General features: G+C 61.1%; 2 protein-coding genes across 4 annotated transcripts in view; one reads left to right on the top strand and one right to left on the bottom strand.

The window, feature by feature from the left end:
- Window positions 1-10205, top strand: part of TBC1D2B (TBC1 domain family member 2B) — a 47512-nt gene extending 37307 nt beyond the window's left edge. For all 3 annotated transcript variants that reach the window (XM_033100010.1, XM_033100011.1, XM_033100012.1), the window contains 4 exons: window positions 196-313; window positions 2602-2787; window positions 3772-3893; window positions 7235-10205. In XM_033100010.1, coding sequence (XP_032955901.1) covers window positions 196-313; window positions 2602-2787; window positions 3772-3893; window positions 7235-7427 — 619 coding nt within the window. In that variant the 3' untranslated portion in view covers window positions 7428-10205. The remainder of the gene's footprint in view (window positions 1-195; window positions 314-2601; window positions 2788-3771; window positions 3894-7234) is intronic.
- A 317-nt stretch (window positions 10206-10522) lies between these two features.
- Window positions 10523-16406, bottom strand: part of ADAMTS7 (ADAM metallopeptidase with thrombospondin type 1 motif 7) — a 29760-nt gene continuing 23876 nt past the window's right edge. The window contains exons 20-24 of the mRNA XM_033099970.1: window positions 16251-16403; window positions 15754-15927; window positions 15526-15672; window positions 14351-14513; window positions 10523-12779 (exon numbers count right to left, since the gene is read on the bottom strand). Of these exons, the coding sequence (XP_032955861.1) occupies window positions 12622-12779; window positions 14351-14513; window positions 15526-15672; window positions 15754-15927; window positions 16251-16403 (795 nt within the window). The 3' untranslated portion in view covers window positions 10523-12621. The remainder of the gene's footprint in view (window positions 12780-14350; window positions 14514-15525; window positions 15673-15753; window positions 15928-16250; window positions 16404-16406) is intronic.

The following is a 16406-nucleotide window of genomic DNA, read 5'->3' on the forward strand; positions in this document are numbered from 1 at the left end:
CGGTTGATCATTGGGAAACAATTTCATCATCTTTAAATGAAAACCAAATAGAAGGAGTGGGGGCGGAGATGTAGCTTTGCTTCTCAAAGTTTAGGAACACACACGAACTAGACAGAGCCGTGGCCCTGAGAGAAAGCTGCAGGCGGCAGGCGCCGCGTTGTGAAGACAGCTCACCTTCTTCTCTGTTCGGTGTAGGTTGGTGGCGGTGGCTCTCCTGTACCTGGAACAAGAAGACGCCTTCTGGTGTCTAGTCACCATCGTGGAAGTCTTCATGCCTCGAGACTATTACACAAAGACTCTTTTAGGATCCCAGGTACTTCTGAAAACATTGTGCTTCCGTCACCACCGTACAGTTAGAGCTGAAACATGCCCTGGATTGAGCTTCGCCTCGGCTTCCTGGGCGTGGTTTCAGCCCTGGCGGCCTCGGAGGCGTGTGTCCATGAGCACGTGGTGTGACCGGTGCACGCAGCGCTTGGTCTGGCCGACTGGCCGTTAGAGCTCCGTGAGAAGTAGAGCACCCTGCAGCCGCTGCCCGTGCTCATGGCTCAGCACCCTCCCTGGGCACAGCCTGCTGGCACCGTACGGGCCCATCCCCGCTTCCTGGCTGGCAGCCTTAGGTCACGTCCCTCCTGGGAGCCTGTCTGTGTTGACCGCAGCTGCGCCTGTGTCCGCCCGCCGTGTGTCCCCTCCCCAAGCTTGCGCCCTGTCTGGTCTGCTCACAGCCCCGCCTTGCCCCCCAGTGCCTGAGCCGACCAGGGAAGCCCTGGTGGGAGACGAAGAGGGCAGGCATTTCTCCCCTCTGTCCCTCCTGGGCACTGCCTGTCAGTGGCTGCGTCTCCGCCACGGTGCCAGCTCCTGTCCGGTGGGTCCCCCGTGCCAGCGGGGACCTCCCTGCTCCAGCCTGCGGGTGGCTTCCCGCCCTTGCCTCTCTGCTGCCTCCCCTTCTTGGCTGTTGTCACCAGGGTGACCCTCCCTGGGTAAAGTCCCTCTTGTAAATATCTAGTGGCCTCTGAGTTTTACTTTCTGTTCACATCTGCCATTGGTGAGGACCTGGGCTGAGGCTCACACGGTCGGCCGGAAGCCAGGCCCTCCCTCCTGCAAGCGTGGAGCTTGGGCACCTCCCTTACCATCTCTGTGCCTCAGTTTCCCTATCTGTTAGATGCACGTCATACACTCCTCATAAGAGTGCTTGAGGTTGAATTCAGATGATATGTTAAAAGAGTTTATGTAATGCTGAGAACATTGTCAGAATTCCATAAAATTATTAACAGTTACAGGCAGCAGGGGAAGGCCTATTTTAAGCATGTGGGTTTAAGACAAAATCTGCCTCACACTGTCGTCACATAAACACAAAGGTAAACGCTAAGGAGACTTCCCCCGCCTATAAAAGCAATAGGAGATCAGTAAAGAGAAATTACTTAATGTCACCGGTTACCCTCCCAGCTAGACAACCACAGTTAGCATTTGATGTATTTCCTGTTTCCTTTTCTTCCCCGCTACATTTGGCATCCAAAGTGAGAGCGTGCTGTATGCCGGCCGGTTCCCACGCTGCCCGTGCGTTTCCACTGTCGTGTTTGGTGGCTGTGGTGCTCCGCCGGCTGAGCGCATACATGGCCCTTGAGCACTGTCCTGTGACGGGCGGTGCAGTAGGCCGCTTCTCAAATGGGGCCTGCCCAGCGCCTGCTGTGTAAATCCGCCACCCACCCCTGCCTGGGTGGGTGCCGAGCCCCCAGCCACGCTGTGCAGTCCCGACACTCGGCAGCTCTTCCATGCGCTCATGCTAGACCAGGGCCTCGCTCAGCTCGGAGGACCCGGGGTGGGGGTGCCACAGTCGCTCCACGGCCCCCAGGCGCAGAGCAAGGCCCGGGAAGCGTTCCCTGGCCAGCGGGTGCACAGCCAGGGCCCTGCCAAGCACCGGCTGCTCAGGTGAGAGGGAGCACCTCTCTGAGGGGACACGCGTGCCTGGGTCCTTGCCCCCTTTGAGGCCGTCTTGCAGGTCCCTCCCTCCCAGGCGTCGTCATCCCGGACCCTGCAGGCAGCCGTCACTTGGCCCTGTGGTCAGCTGTCCCTCTCCCTTGCCAGTTTACAGTCCCTTAAAGGCCGGCAGCCCCTGGGCCCTCTCGCCGGTCATGATGCGTGTGCAGACATAGCTGTCATTCGAATGTTGAGGGATGGAAAAGAGGCGCTGTCACTAGTCAGTGGTGCTGACCCTGCCCAGTGCCAAACAGGATGTGATTTGCCCAAGGCCACCAGCTAGTAAGTGAAAGAGCTGAGATGCCAACTCACGTCCGCCTGACTTTGGAGCCCTACACACAGCCCAGTAATATTTATTGAAGGGACATGGTGATGTGTCACTTCCTCTTTGGCCCACGCCGGGTGGCTGGCCCTTTGAAGCAGAGCTCCTGTGTTCGCACGTGGCCTGCAAGGCCGACTGTTCTGCTGGCCCTTTGCTGTCACTGGGCATGTTGAGTGCAGCAGTGGGGTCAGGCCACAGACGCCTCCTCCCTGTGCCCTGTGGAAGGGTGACCGTCCTCGGGCACTCGATGAGCACCTGCCCTGTCCTACTGTGCGCAGTGGGCCTGACCTGCCTGCTCCCCCCAGGTGGACCAACGCGTGTTTCGAGACCTCATGAGTGAGAAGCTGCCGCGGCTGCACGCGCATCTGGAGCAGTACAGCGTGGACTACACCCTCATCACGTTCAACTGGTTTCTGGTGGTGTTTGTGGACAGTGTGGTCAGTGACATCCTCTTCAAAATATGGGACTCCTTCCTGTACGAGGGGCCCAAGGTGGGTGTGCCCGCTGGGTGCTGTGGGCAGCGGCAGTGGTGGCCGGGTGGCCGGCTCCCCCGGGACCGGAATGGTCCGGCACGCTGTGCCCCTGTGGGGGCGCTGGGGCCACAGGATACGCCGTCGTGTGCTCGTTCACCAAAAACACTGAGCAGAAGTCCTGGGCCGGGCACGGGGCTTTGATGGTGTCCAGCTGGAGCCTAATGGTGGTGGTGCTGTCCCCACTGCGTGGGTGGGAAGGCCGAGGCCCGGACGGGCCCAGAGATTAGCATGCAGGGGATCAGGGACACACTCGGGGGGCCATCCCCCCACAGACCACCCACACCGCCCAACATGGGACTTGAATCCAGTCTGTCAGTGAGAGAATTCTCCTCCGGGGCCCACACAGTGCCTCCTGCCAGGCCATAGGGGGGAACGTTAAGAGAAAGGTGACGTATTTAAATGCTGGAAACACTGCTTTCCACTCAGAGAAAGTGCAGGTCGGCGCAGGCCCGCCACAGCCTGCGACGTGGGCAGTTCACTCTGGAGCTGGTGGAACTTGCGGGACCTCCAGGCGTCCAGTCCCTCTGGCCCCAAAGACAAAGAGTGAAGTGAATTATTCTTTGTTTTCTCTCACTCTGTCCCAAAGCCATTGCCTCAGACCCTGGTGTCACTAGTTCAGATAAAACTATCTGGAGGTGCAACTTTCTAAGAGTTTAGAATCGACCTAGTTTTCACTTTATTTATACATGATGTCCAGTTCTGGGTACCTTCTTGACTAGAAGTGTTTGCTGAATGTGGGAGGGTTGCACAGACGTTCTGCTCTGTGGGGACATTCTGGGTTGGGCTGGAGCGTTGCTGCAAACCATCAGAGTCCGCTTTTCTGCAAGAAAAGGCCTTGCTTTTGCCAGTGGGAGTGCGCCTCAGGTCTCGTGGCCCCAGGGCCCCGGAGGCCTGCCCACCCCCTGGTGCTTCCCTCCTTACAGATCCCTGTCCGTTCCACAGGTCATTTTCCGTTTTGCCCTGGCACTTTTTAAGTACAAGGAAGAGGAGATCCTGAGATTGCAGGATTCGATGTCTATATTCAAGTACCTCCGATACTTCTCTCGCACGATCCTGGACGCCCGGTGAGTCCTGGGGGGGCAGCCAGACCCCAGGGGAGCAGGGTCCTGGGCACTCACTGAGTCCTGGGGGGCTGCCAGATGCCCAGGAGAGTGGGGGTCCTGCCCTCGGCTACCCCGTGAGCAGCCCAACCTTCCACGTGAGGCTCAGCCTCCCCAGGGGTGCAGTGAGAGCAGGAGGAGTACCGGGAAAGGAGCGTGCACTCCAGGTATCTCCAGAGACCAGAGCGGAGCTAAGCAGAAAGGCGTTTTATCCTTTAGCCAACAAACCCAAGTGCCAACAAGCAGAGCAGCAGGTGCACGTGTGTAGCAGGCATTTAGTGAGTGTCCGTGACACAGCAGGTCTCTGCCAGGCATGGAGCGTGACCAGTGAGGAACAGCCGCGTCCTTGCAGGCCTCGTGGGGGACATGCCAGCTTCGCGTGCTCAGTGCTGTGATGGGCACGTGCCAGGTGGCCTGGGCCAGGCAGAGGGAGCTCAGGAGCTGGCACAGAGCGGTGGGAGCAGAGTGTGGGGCCCTGTGATGTGGTTTGGCGTGGCACTGACCTTGCAGGCTCTGCCCACACCTCGTGCTTCTTCCTGAGTACTGGTGTCATGAGAGGGCAGACGAGGGGGCGTCAGGTTGGCTCAGGATGGGCTGCTGGGAGACCAGGAGTCCAGGTGGGAGGTGGTGGCCTGGCTCAAGATGTCACCAGAGGCTGCTCTTCTCAGCAGCAGGGATGTACAAACCCCAGGGAGGGGAGGCCCCAGGCTTTCCGGCCCGAGAGCCGACTGTTCGGAGATCGTCTCGCCCCTGCCTCCCAGCCACACAGGGGTTGCCTGTTCTGGGCCACCTCGTCCATATGTCCCCTGGACCACAGTTGGCGTCTCCGCCCTGGCAACCGATGCCTCGTCCCGCAGGGTCCTGTACCTGGTTGGGCAGGTGAGGGTGGCAGCTCCCTGCACCATGAAGTCGTGGTTGCGCCCACTGTAGCCTGAGTGTGCGGGGTGGGTTCCTGCTTCAGACTTGTGAACCCATGTGAAACCACACGCGTCCTTTCACAGAGAAATATTTGGGGCTTATTAATGTTTTTCAAAATTTTTTGACTGCAACCCATCATAAGAGCAACACTTTATGTCCCAGTGTGGGACACACACAGCAGCACGTGTAGCTGGCACACCGGAATTGGTTGAAATATTTGTGGTCTGTGGCCCAGATCTGTGCTGCACACTGACGTTTTCTACCACCTGCTGTGTCACGCACCTGAAATGCTCGTCATGACTCACTGAATCTATTCCTCGGTCCAGTAATGGGTACAGCCACTTCCGAAACGCCATTCGCACCTGTTAAGCTCACTCCTCAGCAGGAGGAGCGCAGGGCCCTGGGGGCGGAGGGGGCTAGGACCCCACTGGGCCCAGGGCTCTCCTGAGCGCAGCCCCGGGAGGTGACATTGGGAGAGGCGCTGGCTGAGGCCATCCCTGGCTTCCTGGCAGTCTCCACTGTTTTTAGGATCTTTTACTTGGGAAGTGGATTTTAAAGATGTTTTTGGGCTTCTTGGTATATAAACAACCATGACCTAAGTTTTGCCAAATGAAACGGGCCATGTGAGAATAGTGTTTGCCAATGAAGGGTAGATTCTTCCCTGCATCCTGGGCGGGCCTCAGGTGTTCGTTAGTGTCACTCACATTGAGTCAGGATTATGGGATGGTGTGAAATGAACGTCACTGCAACGGCTGATGTGCGTGCAGAGCATTTTGGTCCCAAAGCCCCCCCGCCCCGGGGCCCCTGACAGTCAGGTGCAGACTGTGGGTTCTGCCAGGCTGGGGCCTGTAGGGAGCCCCTGTCCACCTGGCCAGCCCCTCCACAGCCGGCCCGCGTGTTCCCACAGCGCCACCTTGTGAGGAGCTAGGGTGCAGCCTCCCCACCAGTTGGCTTCAGGAAGTCAAGGTTACTGGACCAGGAGTCAAGTGCATCACCGAGCCAGGCCAGCAGCAGAGGACCTCCCAGGGTCATTAAGACTGGGGTGTCCTGGTCCCACCACTGGACTGGGCCCCAGTGGGACACCAGTTCTGCAAAACAGAGGGCGGGAATTCTGAGCCGCTTGTGTCTAGGGGATTCGGGTTAAGCAAGGCCAAGCCGTCTCTGGCAGGACTTCCGGAGCCTCTAACACGCCAAACCCCGCCTCCTGACTCAGGTGACCACGGGGTACTTTCTCTTCTCTGGACAGAGGCATGTGTGACATCCTGTTGTGCCTCAGCCGGCAACAACTGACCCTTCAAAGGAGTCAGTGAGAAACGTGAATTTAATTTAGTGTTTTCTGTAGCAAAGACAGGCCACGCCCCGAGGTGTCGGTGTGGGGAGCCTGTGACTGACAGCTGCGGGGAGAGGGGCCGGTCGTGTCAGCCTTGCTGAGCAGGAAGCACTGAGGGTGGCTGTGTCCAGGCCTCTCCGTCTCACATGGTCTAGAACATACTCTGGAACTCAGCATGAGAGCACCTCCAGGAGGACCCTCTGGGTGGGAGTTCAGCGAATGTATGGAGCAGGAGAGGGAGAGATGCTAAAGGCCTGTGAGTTCTGACTGACGTGCATCTTACATTCAAGGGGCCCAAGCGGCGCGAAGAAGCAGGAGCAAGTGGCTTGTTTCCTGACAGACGAGGGCCTGGTGACATTTCTGTTCCCTCACAGCCTTTCCTGGGGTGTACACGTATCGGGCCTGCAGAGTGGGGGGAACCGGCTTCTGTTGTGACCCCAGAGACGGCCGTGGCTGGTCAGTGCTGGAAATCCAGCCAGGCCTCGGCTCCTTTCAGGTCTGTTTTTCTGGAACCACTGGCCAGTGGCTAAGGGCAAGTTACCGTGGTTTTCAAATGTGTGTTGTAGATCTGTGTCTGACCTGGGGACAGTGTGACAGTCTTCATAGGCTGTGTCTCAGCACTTGTCACTTGGTGACAGGTGCGACGGTTATCACCAGGTTTGCTTGGGCATCTGTTCGACCCCTCCCGTGAGGCCTGTGAAAGTCTTCCTGACGCGCCCTGTGCCAGGCCTCTTGCTGGTGCCCAGGACTCAGGTGTGACCATGAGCAAGCACCAGGCGCTGTCCTAGTGCTCGTGGGTGACAGCTGTAGTGACCCCACGCCCTGCTCTTACCTCTGTGCGCAGTGGGAATTGGAGGCCGGGAGGGGGCGTCACTCAGCAGGGAGCGTGCGGAGGGGCTGGCGTCTGACCCGGCCACTGTCCTGGGCCTGCCCTGCAGCCTCTGCATGAGGAGGCCGGCCTCCGGGTGACATCCCTGCGTCAGGCCCGGCGCGTCCGGGGCCCGGGCCTCCGGGAGCCTCGCTTGAGCCCTCTGACCTGTGTCCTGTGTCCTGGCAGGAAGCTGATCAGTATCTCCTTCGGGGACCTGAACCCGTTCCCCCTGCGTCAGATCCGGAACCGGCGTGCCTGCCACTTGGAGAAGGTCCGGCTGGAGCTGTCGGAGCTGGAGGCCATCCGCGAGGATTTCCTGCGCGAGCGGGACGCCAGTCCTGACAAGGGCGAGCTGGTCAGCGATGAAGAGGACGCCTGAGTGGCCCCTGCCCCATGACGCTGCTCTTCTTGCCTCACAACCAAAGCGTGCCAAAGGGTGAGCTGCAGGGCCGTCGGTGTCGTGACACCCAGAATGTCAGCCCCGTGGTCTCCGGAAATCTGCTGGGCGGCTGTCCAGAGCCACACGGCCCTTTCTCAGTTCCACGTGGGCGGGGTCCCACCGTTTACAGCGTCTTCCTGCTGTGCCTTTGGCCACACGTGTCCCGTCACACGTTCCGATTGATCGGTACACGGCCAGGCTGACCAGTCGGCTACTCCCAAGAGCCCGTTTACAGTGTCCGTCAGCCATGGCGGTGTCTTAGCCCTGAGAAAGCCCCACACGGCCGCCTCCCGCGCGGTGTCCCCTGTGTATTCAGGCAGTGTGGGCGTCTTCTGAACGGTCCCACTGCCCTCAGACCCTCCTCGACCAGAGTGGGGCTGCCTCGGTCGCAGAAGGTGGCTGTTGAAAAAGGGGCTTCCTTAGAAAAGCAGGTCCATCCCTTGTTCAGAAATGGCTTATAGAAACCCCCCTCACGCCGCCAGCCGTGCCCCGATTCTGGAATAGCTTTGCCCTTTCGGCCTTTCAAACAGCGGCTCACAGCCTGCTGCGGGCCGGCCTGGCTCTGCGGACACCACACTCCCTCCTCGTCGGCCGCTGTTGGCAGATGGGTGGTGCTCGGGCCATGGCGGGAAGCTCTGCTCATCTGAGCGATGACGCGCAGAATCCCCACACACAGATGGAGAGGGATTCTGGAAAACTGGCTCGTCCTGCAAGGCAGGCCCACCCCTGGACAGCCTTGGTCAGGGGGACGCAGGGAGCTTTCCTGGGGGCACTGCAAGGCAAGGGTGCAGCTGCTGAGAACACTGGGCACCCGGAAACTGGCTCCCTCGGGAGCAGCCAGTGTGTCTGGTGTGCCCGCCCCACGACCGCCCGGAAGCCCTCTCCCCTTCCCCAGGCCAGCACGGGCCTCCCGGGGGGGTCGCCGCAGCGTCCAGCATGTCAGACCGCCCCGGCAGTTCTGGGGACACGGAGCACCACCTGTTTGAAGCCCTGGAAGGAGGCTTTGCGCGCGGAAGGTTGTTGGGCTTCTCTGTGAACCCTCCCTGATGTGCAGCTGTGACAGGATGTTTTCTGGCACGGTTTTACTCAACCAGGAAAGAGGCCATTTTAAATGGAGTTTTTACACTACCCGGAAGACATAGGAAATGACAGTTGACCTACATTACACATACTCTGACTGAAGGCTGAAGCGGCGTAATTTGAAGACGTGCTTATTTGTGAGTACGGTTTCTGTGTCTGTGACTCTCCCGGCGGCATCGTGGCCGGTGGCCATCGCAACGAACCAGACTGAGCCCAGCTCCTGTCTTTGGTGTAGTTGCTTCGTTTGATTTTCCACCATGTACAGGGAGCCGGTCTCTATATTTAGCCAAAAGCCTTTGTGTCTTTCCAGGTATCAGAATTGTTTTTCATGTCTTGGGAGCAGCTGTTAGAGGCCTAGCTTCTTTTTTCAGGAAGTTGCCTTGTGGGTCCTACGAGGAGGGTTATGTGGCCTCACTGCTCTGTGGAGCCCCCTGCTCCCTGCAGGACACTGGGGCTGCTGGAGACGCTGCCCCCACCTCCCACGGGGCTGTCAGCCTGGAGGGTGCAGTGGGACCGGGGTCGGGGCTCCACAGTCACTCCGGCTTCCCTCAGACTTCGGCTTCCAAGTTGATTTAGCCCTGGAACTGCCGTCCTGGGGCTAAAACACAGCCGTTAGGAACAGGCTTGTTTTCCCCACCTTAAAAGCACCTGAATTGGGCCCTGGTGCTCCGAGTGGCCGGGCAATGGGCGTGAGAGCAGAGCTGGTGGAGGAAGTGGACTGGGAACGGTTTTGGGGGTCCCATCTGTGGGATAGAGCCCCCGGTGTGCAGAGGGCGGAGACGGGTGCTGGCCCGGTTCCAGACAGGGGACCCAACGGGCCCATGTTCTGTCCAGAACCGTAGGGTCCGGTCCCACTCTTTCCAGCCAACACTCCCTTCTGGTGCCCGACACAGGCTGGGCAGCCGCGGGCCAGCCTGCACACAGGCAGCTGCCATGCCCACTGGGAGCCCCTGCGTCACACCGGTGGGAACTGCCAGCTTCATGGCGGTGGGTGTTTGTTTTTTGTGGGTTGAGCGTCTGTTAATACTTTTGTATGCTTCACTACAGTTTATATTTTTATAGGCTATTTTTATCAAGCTTTTTCTAGGTCCCTTCTATTTTACATGACGAGTTCTCGTGTGCACGGCTCCCTGTGTCTGTCAACCTGGACCTCCCCAGCTGCTGTCCACTTTGGGCCCCCGTTTGCCCCCGGCCTTGACCACCTCGGACCTTGACATGTGCGTGGCCCCTTCTCACCCCAGGGGGCGTCCGGTGCCGCTTGTGGTCGTGCTGACTGACCGCTGTTCAACAGCAGCTGAGGCCGTGCTCACTGGGGACGATTCTGGTTTCAAGTGTATTATATAGGAAGTGTCCTAGGCAAACAGCCACTCCACTTTGTTTAACTAAATGTTTGTATTATTGCACAATCCCTCCCCCTCACGTGGGCGGCGTCATCTTCCTGCACGTGTTCTGGGCAGCGGGGCCTGCGGGCTCTGTTCTTGCCAGTGGGAGGCTGGATGCCAGCCTGGAGGGCTGGAGTGGGCAACTGCCAAGTGACGCTTGCCTTTTATGTCACAGCAGCTTCCATGCTTATCTTCAAGTTACATTTGGGGATTATCATATTAAAAGATGAAATAAACCACTAATTTGTATAATGTTCTGACATAAAACGCAGTTATAGTCACTTGTGAGGGGCTCAGCCCCAAGGGCATGGAGGGGGACAGGGCTATGGGGGCTGCTCCAACCTGCCAGCTGCGTGTTTCCGGGTCCCTACCCGGGGTTTGCTCTGGAGCGGCTGAGACAGGGCGCCTCTGTCCACAGTGGCAGCGCTGGGAGGCCCTAAGCCACGGCCATGCTGCAGGTGAGGGTTGGAGGCACGGGGCGGGCGGGGGGGCGCTGTAGGGGCCTGGGCCTCCTCCTGCAGCGGGAGCTGGAGCAGCCCCCAGCCAAGGTGGTGGGCACCCCTCCTCCCACCAGCTGTGACATGCCCTGCCTGAGTCACGGGTTGTTTGCCTCCTGCCTGGGATGACAGCTCAGGCCCAGCTGCCACTAGAGACACCACCCCCCACCATCGGAAAACATAGGAGAATGATTAAGACCAAATGTCCTCCCATGGTGTGGGGGAGGAGGGCTCCAGGAGGTTCCCAGACGTCCGAGCAGCGAGGACCTGGGGCGTGGGCTCCTCCCAGGACGAGATGCGGCCAGGCGGAGGCCTCCCGAGGCCACCCAGCACCACGGCAGTGGCACAGCTGGGGCTGGACCCCAGGGCTCGCCTGTGGGTCGGAAGCCCCGAAGCAGAGGCCGGCTCTCTGTCCCTGTGAGAGGCCGTGACAGTGGCAGCCCTGGAAGCCATTACTCAGCCTGGTCCCCAGGGCCCCCCGGGCCGGCCGGGCGTCTGCACACAGACAGGAAGCAGGCCTGTCGTCCCTCCGCCCTGGATGGTGAGGTGATCCTTGGACTCAGGCAGGCTCCCCAGTGACTGGCTTTCCTGAGTGGCCTTGGACAGACTGCCCTCTGTCCGGCCACCGTGGGGCCTGCTCAGGGCCTTTTTCCTGCCTGGTCTGGGGGGCGCAGAGCTCAGCGGGAGGTGGGGCTCAGGGCCTGTGGGCCCGTCACCTCCCTCTCAGCCTTGTGCTTCTTGTCTGAAATGGGGTGACATGTGGTCAGAGAGCAGTGGGGGCAGCAGCACTGTTACCACTGGGGCACCACTGCCCCCCCTTCCATGTGGGGGCCAGTCCTGGGACAGACACGCTGATGCTTCAGCCTGTGGTGCTGCCCTGGTCTCAAGGCCCAAGGAGTGATTTTCAGTGTCCCCACACATGCAGCCATGAGTGGCCACGTGGCCCAGGGCCAGTGCCCTCCAGGACCAGCACTCAACATCAGTCTGAGTGGCACACACCGTAGAATGGGGTGCGAGTGGTGTCCCCGGTGGGGGCTGGGGTCTGGACCTCCTGATCGTCAGCGCCCGCCATGGAGAAGGGGGGTGACACCTTCCAGGAGTAGGCCTGAGGAGCAGGTTATGAAAGGGTCAAGTCCAGGGCTCCAGCCGAAGGTGAGGACCGGGGCCTGCAGGGGCCGCTTCCCGGAGGGGCTGGCCACCGGAGGACAGACGAGCCCCGGCTGCAGCCTCCCCCGAGGCCGCTTCCCAGCACCAGGCCTGTCTGCTCCCTGGCATCTGTACCAGGCTCCCCCCATGGAAAAGGGTTTGCAGGAGGCGCAGGGGGCAGGTCCAGGGTCCGGGCCCCAGGTCCGTGCAGCAGGGGCCGAGCACCTGGGGTTGGCTGGTGGAGAGGCCACCTGAGGCAGACCTGTAACTGGCTGGCCCCTTCCCTGGGCGCCGAGGAGATGAAGGAAAGGGACAAGTGAGCTGGCCAGTGTTCTCCCTCCACCCTGGGGAGGGGGGCAGCGGCAACAGCCCCAGGGGTGTCAGAGCCCAGGTGGTGCCCCTGCCCCTTGGGTGCAGAGGGAGCAGAGCGCCAGAGACGCGCCCATGGGGCTCCCCCACCACCCCCCCAGGGACAGGTCCTGCTGCTGACAAGATGGGCCTTGCTGGTGTGTGTGGGGCGGGGGGGCTTTCCCTGTGAACCATGGGTCCGAGGACCTCAGAGGGGACATGGTGGGCTGGGGGTCTGAGCAGGGACCAGCACCCCCGGGCCTTTGCCAGGCTGCACCCACCCCGTACGCAGCCTCGGGGGCCCTGTGTACGCCTCCTCCAGCCCCCCACCCACCTGGGTCCCGTCTGCTGCTTCGTCCGCTCCTCCCTGTTGGCCTCTCAGAGAAGCCCATGACAAGGTGGCATGTCAGGCAGAGGACGGGGGGCGTGGGGTTTCAGACCTGACGCCCCCATCCAGGAGGAAACCAGGCTGCGCTCTGACACGGTAGGTGCTCGTTTATGTATAATAATAATAAGTGTTACACAAACTGTGAGAATAAAAAAATACCTTTCTGAGGGGTTCCCCGCCTGCTGCAGGCAGGGGCCCGGGTAGCACCATTGGGGCGCGAGGGGTGGTGGGCACTGAGGTCCGTGCGGCTGTCGGTAGTCGTCTGTCTGTCTGTCCATGCACCCGGCCAGGGGTCAGCGGCGGGTGGCCCGCTGGTGGCCGCGGGAGGGGCCACCGTGGCCGGGCGAGGGGCAGGAGCGGCAGCACTGGGCACGCACGGTGGGCAGCTGGCAGCGGCCAAGCAGGCGCAGCGTCTCGCAGAAGCCAAAGGACAGGCGGTCGCGCTCACAGCCTGCGGGCGGCACAGGGGCGGCTGCTTTGGCCCAGGCGTGGCCTCCTGCTCTGCTCACTGCGCCTATTCTGGGAAGCGGCCGCTTCCAGCCCAACCTTGCCCACACTGCCGGTGACAGCCCTCAGCTGCCGCCCCGGCCTGCTTGCTCCCGCAGATGTCCCAGGGGAGCAGGAAGGCAGCAGCAGCCCTGGGCCTGGGCGTCCCCTGGGCCTAGCACACGGCACGAGGCAGCCGGAGGGCTCTCCCACCCCAGCCTCGAGCAGTCGCTCCAAGCTACACATCTGTAGACGTGTGTGCTGTTCCCACGGTGACCTCAGGCAAGCTTCTGAACCTCTTGGGAGGGGGCCCAGATCCCTCCTTTGTCAGTACCCCCCCTCCATGGGCCGACAGATGTGGTCAGGCCCTCAGCTGCTTCGCACCCTGGAGTTTCCAGACCTTCCAATGTCCTGCCACACAGGCCCACGAACCATCAAAACATCCTGGGGACGCCAGGGCCTCAGCAGCGTCTTAGTCACCTCCTGGCTGGCTCCAGCCTTAAACTCCTCACGTGGTGTTCATGGCTCCTGACTCCACCACCTGACCACCCCCCACCCCAGCAAGCCCAGGGCCTCCCGGGCCAAGCCTGTCCTTGGTTCCCACCTTCCCCCTCCTCTGGCCCTCGCCACCTGGCACCATAGGAGCCCAACTCCCCAGAGGCCCTAAGCCCAGCATGAGGAGCTGAGAGGGGCAGTGACCCAACAGTGCCCCAAAGGCAAGTACTGTGGCACCAGCAGCCACTCGGGGCGCGTGCAGGAGGCACCGAGATGCTGCCGGATGAACGCTGTGGACACAGCGAGCACCTGTGCGGGCGGACCCTGAGGTAAAGGGAGTCGAGGCAGGAAGGCACGGCAGGGGCCACGAGGCCTGGACGAGGGCTGCCCAGGAGCCTGCTGCTGGTGCACAAGGCAGATTGGGGCAGCTCCCCGGGGTCCCTGGCGGCCACCGCCTGTCCTAGGGGCCGGGGTGCAGGCCTGTTTCCTGACCCCATCTTCCCTGAGCACCTCTGAGCCCTTTACCCCGAGTCCTCATCAACGCTTCCCCCAAGGACGGGGGTTGTCAGCCCTTTGGTGCACAAGGGCGCGGAGCCCAAGGCCACATAGCTGGTGAGGGGAGCCCAGGTGGACGGCAGTTTCCTGTGCTCAGCACTGCTGGGGGCTGGGCTGCAGGAAGCGAGTGTGTGTCCAGGCCACCGCTCGCTCAGGCCCTTCCTCCAGGAGGACCCAGCTGGCCCAGAAGCCAACAGCTGCTGGGAGCAAGCAGGGCCCTGGGAGGGAGGCACTGCTCACTCCGGGCTGGCCTCCGCGGGCCAGAGCTGGGGCTGGGGGCTCAGCCAGGCCTGGGTTCACTCAGACCCAGACGGGAAAAGCTTTCCCAAGGCCGTACAGGCTGCTGCCCCGAGCGCTCTCCTGAGCTGGACTCCCCGGCCCAGTGCCAGCTTCCCCTAGCCTGTCGTAGGGGCCACGGCCTGACGGGTCCCCATGTCCCCACCGTGCTCCCAGCCCCCCACCCCTGCGTGGGGTTGGGGCACTCACGTGGGGGCTCAGAGAGGTCGCAGTCCTGGGTGCCGCACGGCCGGGAGCTCTCAGGCCAGGCCTCATGGCCACACTGCTCGTTGTCCTCCTCACGCAGCCCCGTCTGGGTGTTGACACACTTGACCAGGCGCCGCTGGACGCCACCACCGCAGGGGGCCGAGCACTGCGGGAGGAGGGGATGAGGGGTGAGGGGCCACCCGTCCACCCTGGGGCCTGACGGCCTTTCTCCCAGCCCTGCCCCTCGTGCCTTCCAGGAGGGTATGGCCCCATGTTCACCTGCCGGAACTGCACCTGGGGGTGAGGGGGCGGAGCCGCAGCCCCTCACTCAGGCCAGGACACGCCTGGGGCCAGGGGAGCAGCCATGGGGCAGGCTTTGTTCTCAGCTGGCTCTGATTTTTTTTTTTTTTAAATATGTCAAATTTTTATTAAATATTTTTATTCAGTTTTAAGATCACAGTTAAAGTACTTTAGCGTGTTATACACATGACTTACATGTGCAATTTTTAGAAATATCAAAGTATAAGATTTTGAAGAAAGAAATTATATAACTGTGTATATTGACTTTTACTACACATACATCTAAGAAAGCAATAATTCTGTTGTACCATTAAGTGGAAATCATTTATTATATGGCATGTTTACACCAACTCGAAAGAGAACCGAGCCAATTTCCGAACGCAAAAAAAAAGAAAAAAAGAAAAAAAAGTGAGCGATTTGATCATGGCTCTGATGTTTTTAAAAAGCCCTAAAGATAAGTTTAGTCTGTGCCAGGTCCCTGCTAAGTGCCTCCCTGCTGCTTCACATTTTACAGATGAGGAAACAGCCTGCCAAGTGCCCTGAGTCACTCAGCAGCCAGGGGGACAAGGACCGAGATTCCTGAACCTGCGAGCTCCAAGCAGGCCCGGCCAGCAGGCGTCCTGCCCATGTGAAGCCTCGCTGCCCTCCTGCCACTCTGGCCTTAGGTAGCTCCCTGAACACCCTGAGCCGTCATCCCGCCCAGTGTCTCCTCCAGGTCTCCACTCCGCCGCCCCTTGTCCGAAGGACTCCCCTGACATCACAGCACACAGCCACTCTTTTAGTCCGTTTTCGCGGCCACCACTGTGTCTGCCGTGACCACAGGAGCCTGGCGCACAGTGGGCACTCAGACCCCTCCCCGCGCTGTGCCGCCGGCTTACCTGGCCCCAGGGCCCCACCACCCACTGCGTGCAGGGCTGCGTGTTGCAGGACCGAGTGCTGTTGGGTCTCAGCGCCTCCTCGCACAGGCCCGGCTCCGGGCAGGTCACCAGACGCTGCTGTTCCCCACCGCCACAGGCCTCAGAGCACTGGGGGGCAGGATGGGCAGGGCAAGGGGTCAGGGCACGGCCAGGGCTGGCCACCCCCCACCCCAGAGCCCCGGGCCTCACCTCCCTCCAGGAGGAGGTGTACCAGCTGAGGCAGGGCTGGGCCCCGCAGGGCCGGCGGGCAGGCGGCTGGGCAGGTCCGGGCTGGCAGTGGAAGGGCCGCAGCGGCCGGAGGTGCCGTGTGTCCACACACTGCACGTCCCGCACGGAGGTACCTCCACCACAGCTGCGGGAACACTGCGGGCCGAGGACATGTATGTGCACACGTCACCTCGTGCATGCACATGTTGGGGGGGTGGGTCAGGGCAGGCATCCAACCTCCCCACAGCCAGGGCTCGTCCCTGAAAGTCTCCGGGGCTTCCTCAAGATGGGACAGAGGGAGAGAGTGATGTCCCAAGGGGGTGGCAAGTAGAGAACAGGAGCCAGCCATCAAGAGACGGGGCTGGGGCAGGTGACACAACACAGATGCGAAGATCAGACAGACCAGCAGTTAACAGAGTATGAGGCTGCCCCCCCACCCGGGATCACACTCATGGGCCCCTCTGGCCGTCCACACGCACCTTACTCCAGTTGCCTGCATGCCAGGTGGCACAGGGCCGCAGGTGGCAACGACGGGCGGGCTGGGGCCGGCCAGCTGGGGCACAGTCGTCTTCGCGGCCGGAGCTGCAGCGCACGGGCCTCCAGACAGCACCCAGGCCGCAGGTGGTGGAGCACTG

Source organism: Rhinolophus ferrumequinum, chromosome 28 (genome assembly GCF_004115265.2).
Source record: "Rhinolophus ferrumequinum isolate MPI-CBG mRhiFer1 chromosome 28, mRhiFer1_v1.p, whole genome shotgun sequence".
NCBI lineage: Eukaryota > Metazoa > Chordata > Mammalia > Chiroptera > Rhinolophidae > Rhinolophus > Rhinolophus ferrumequinum.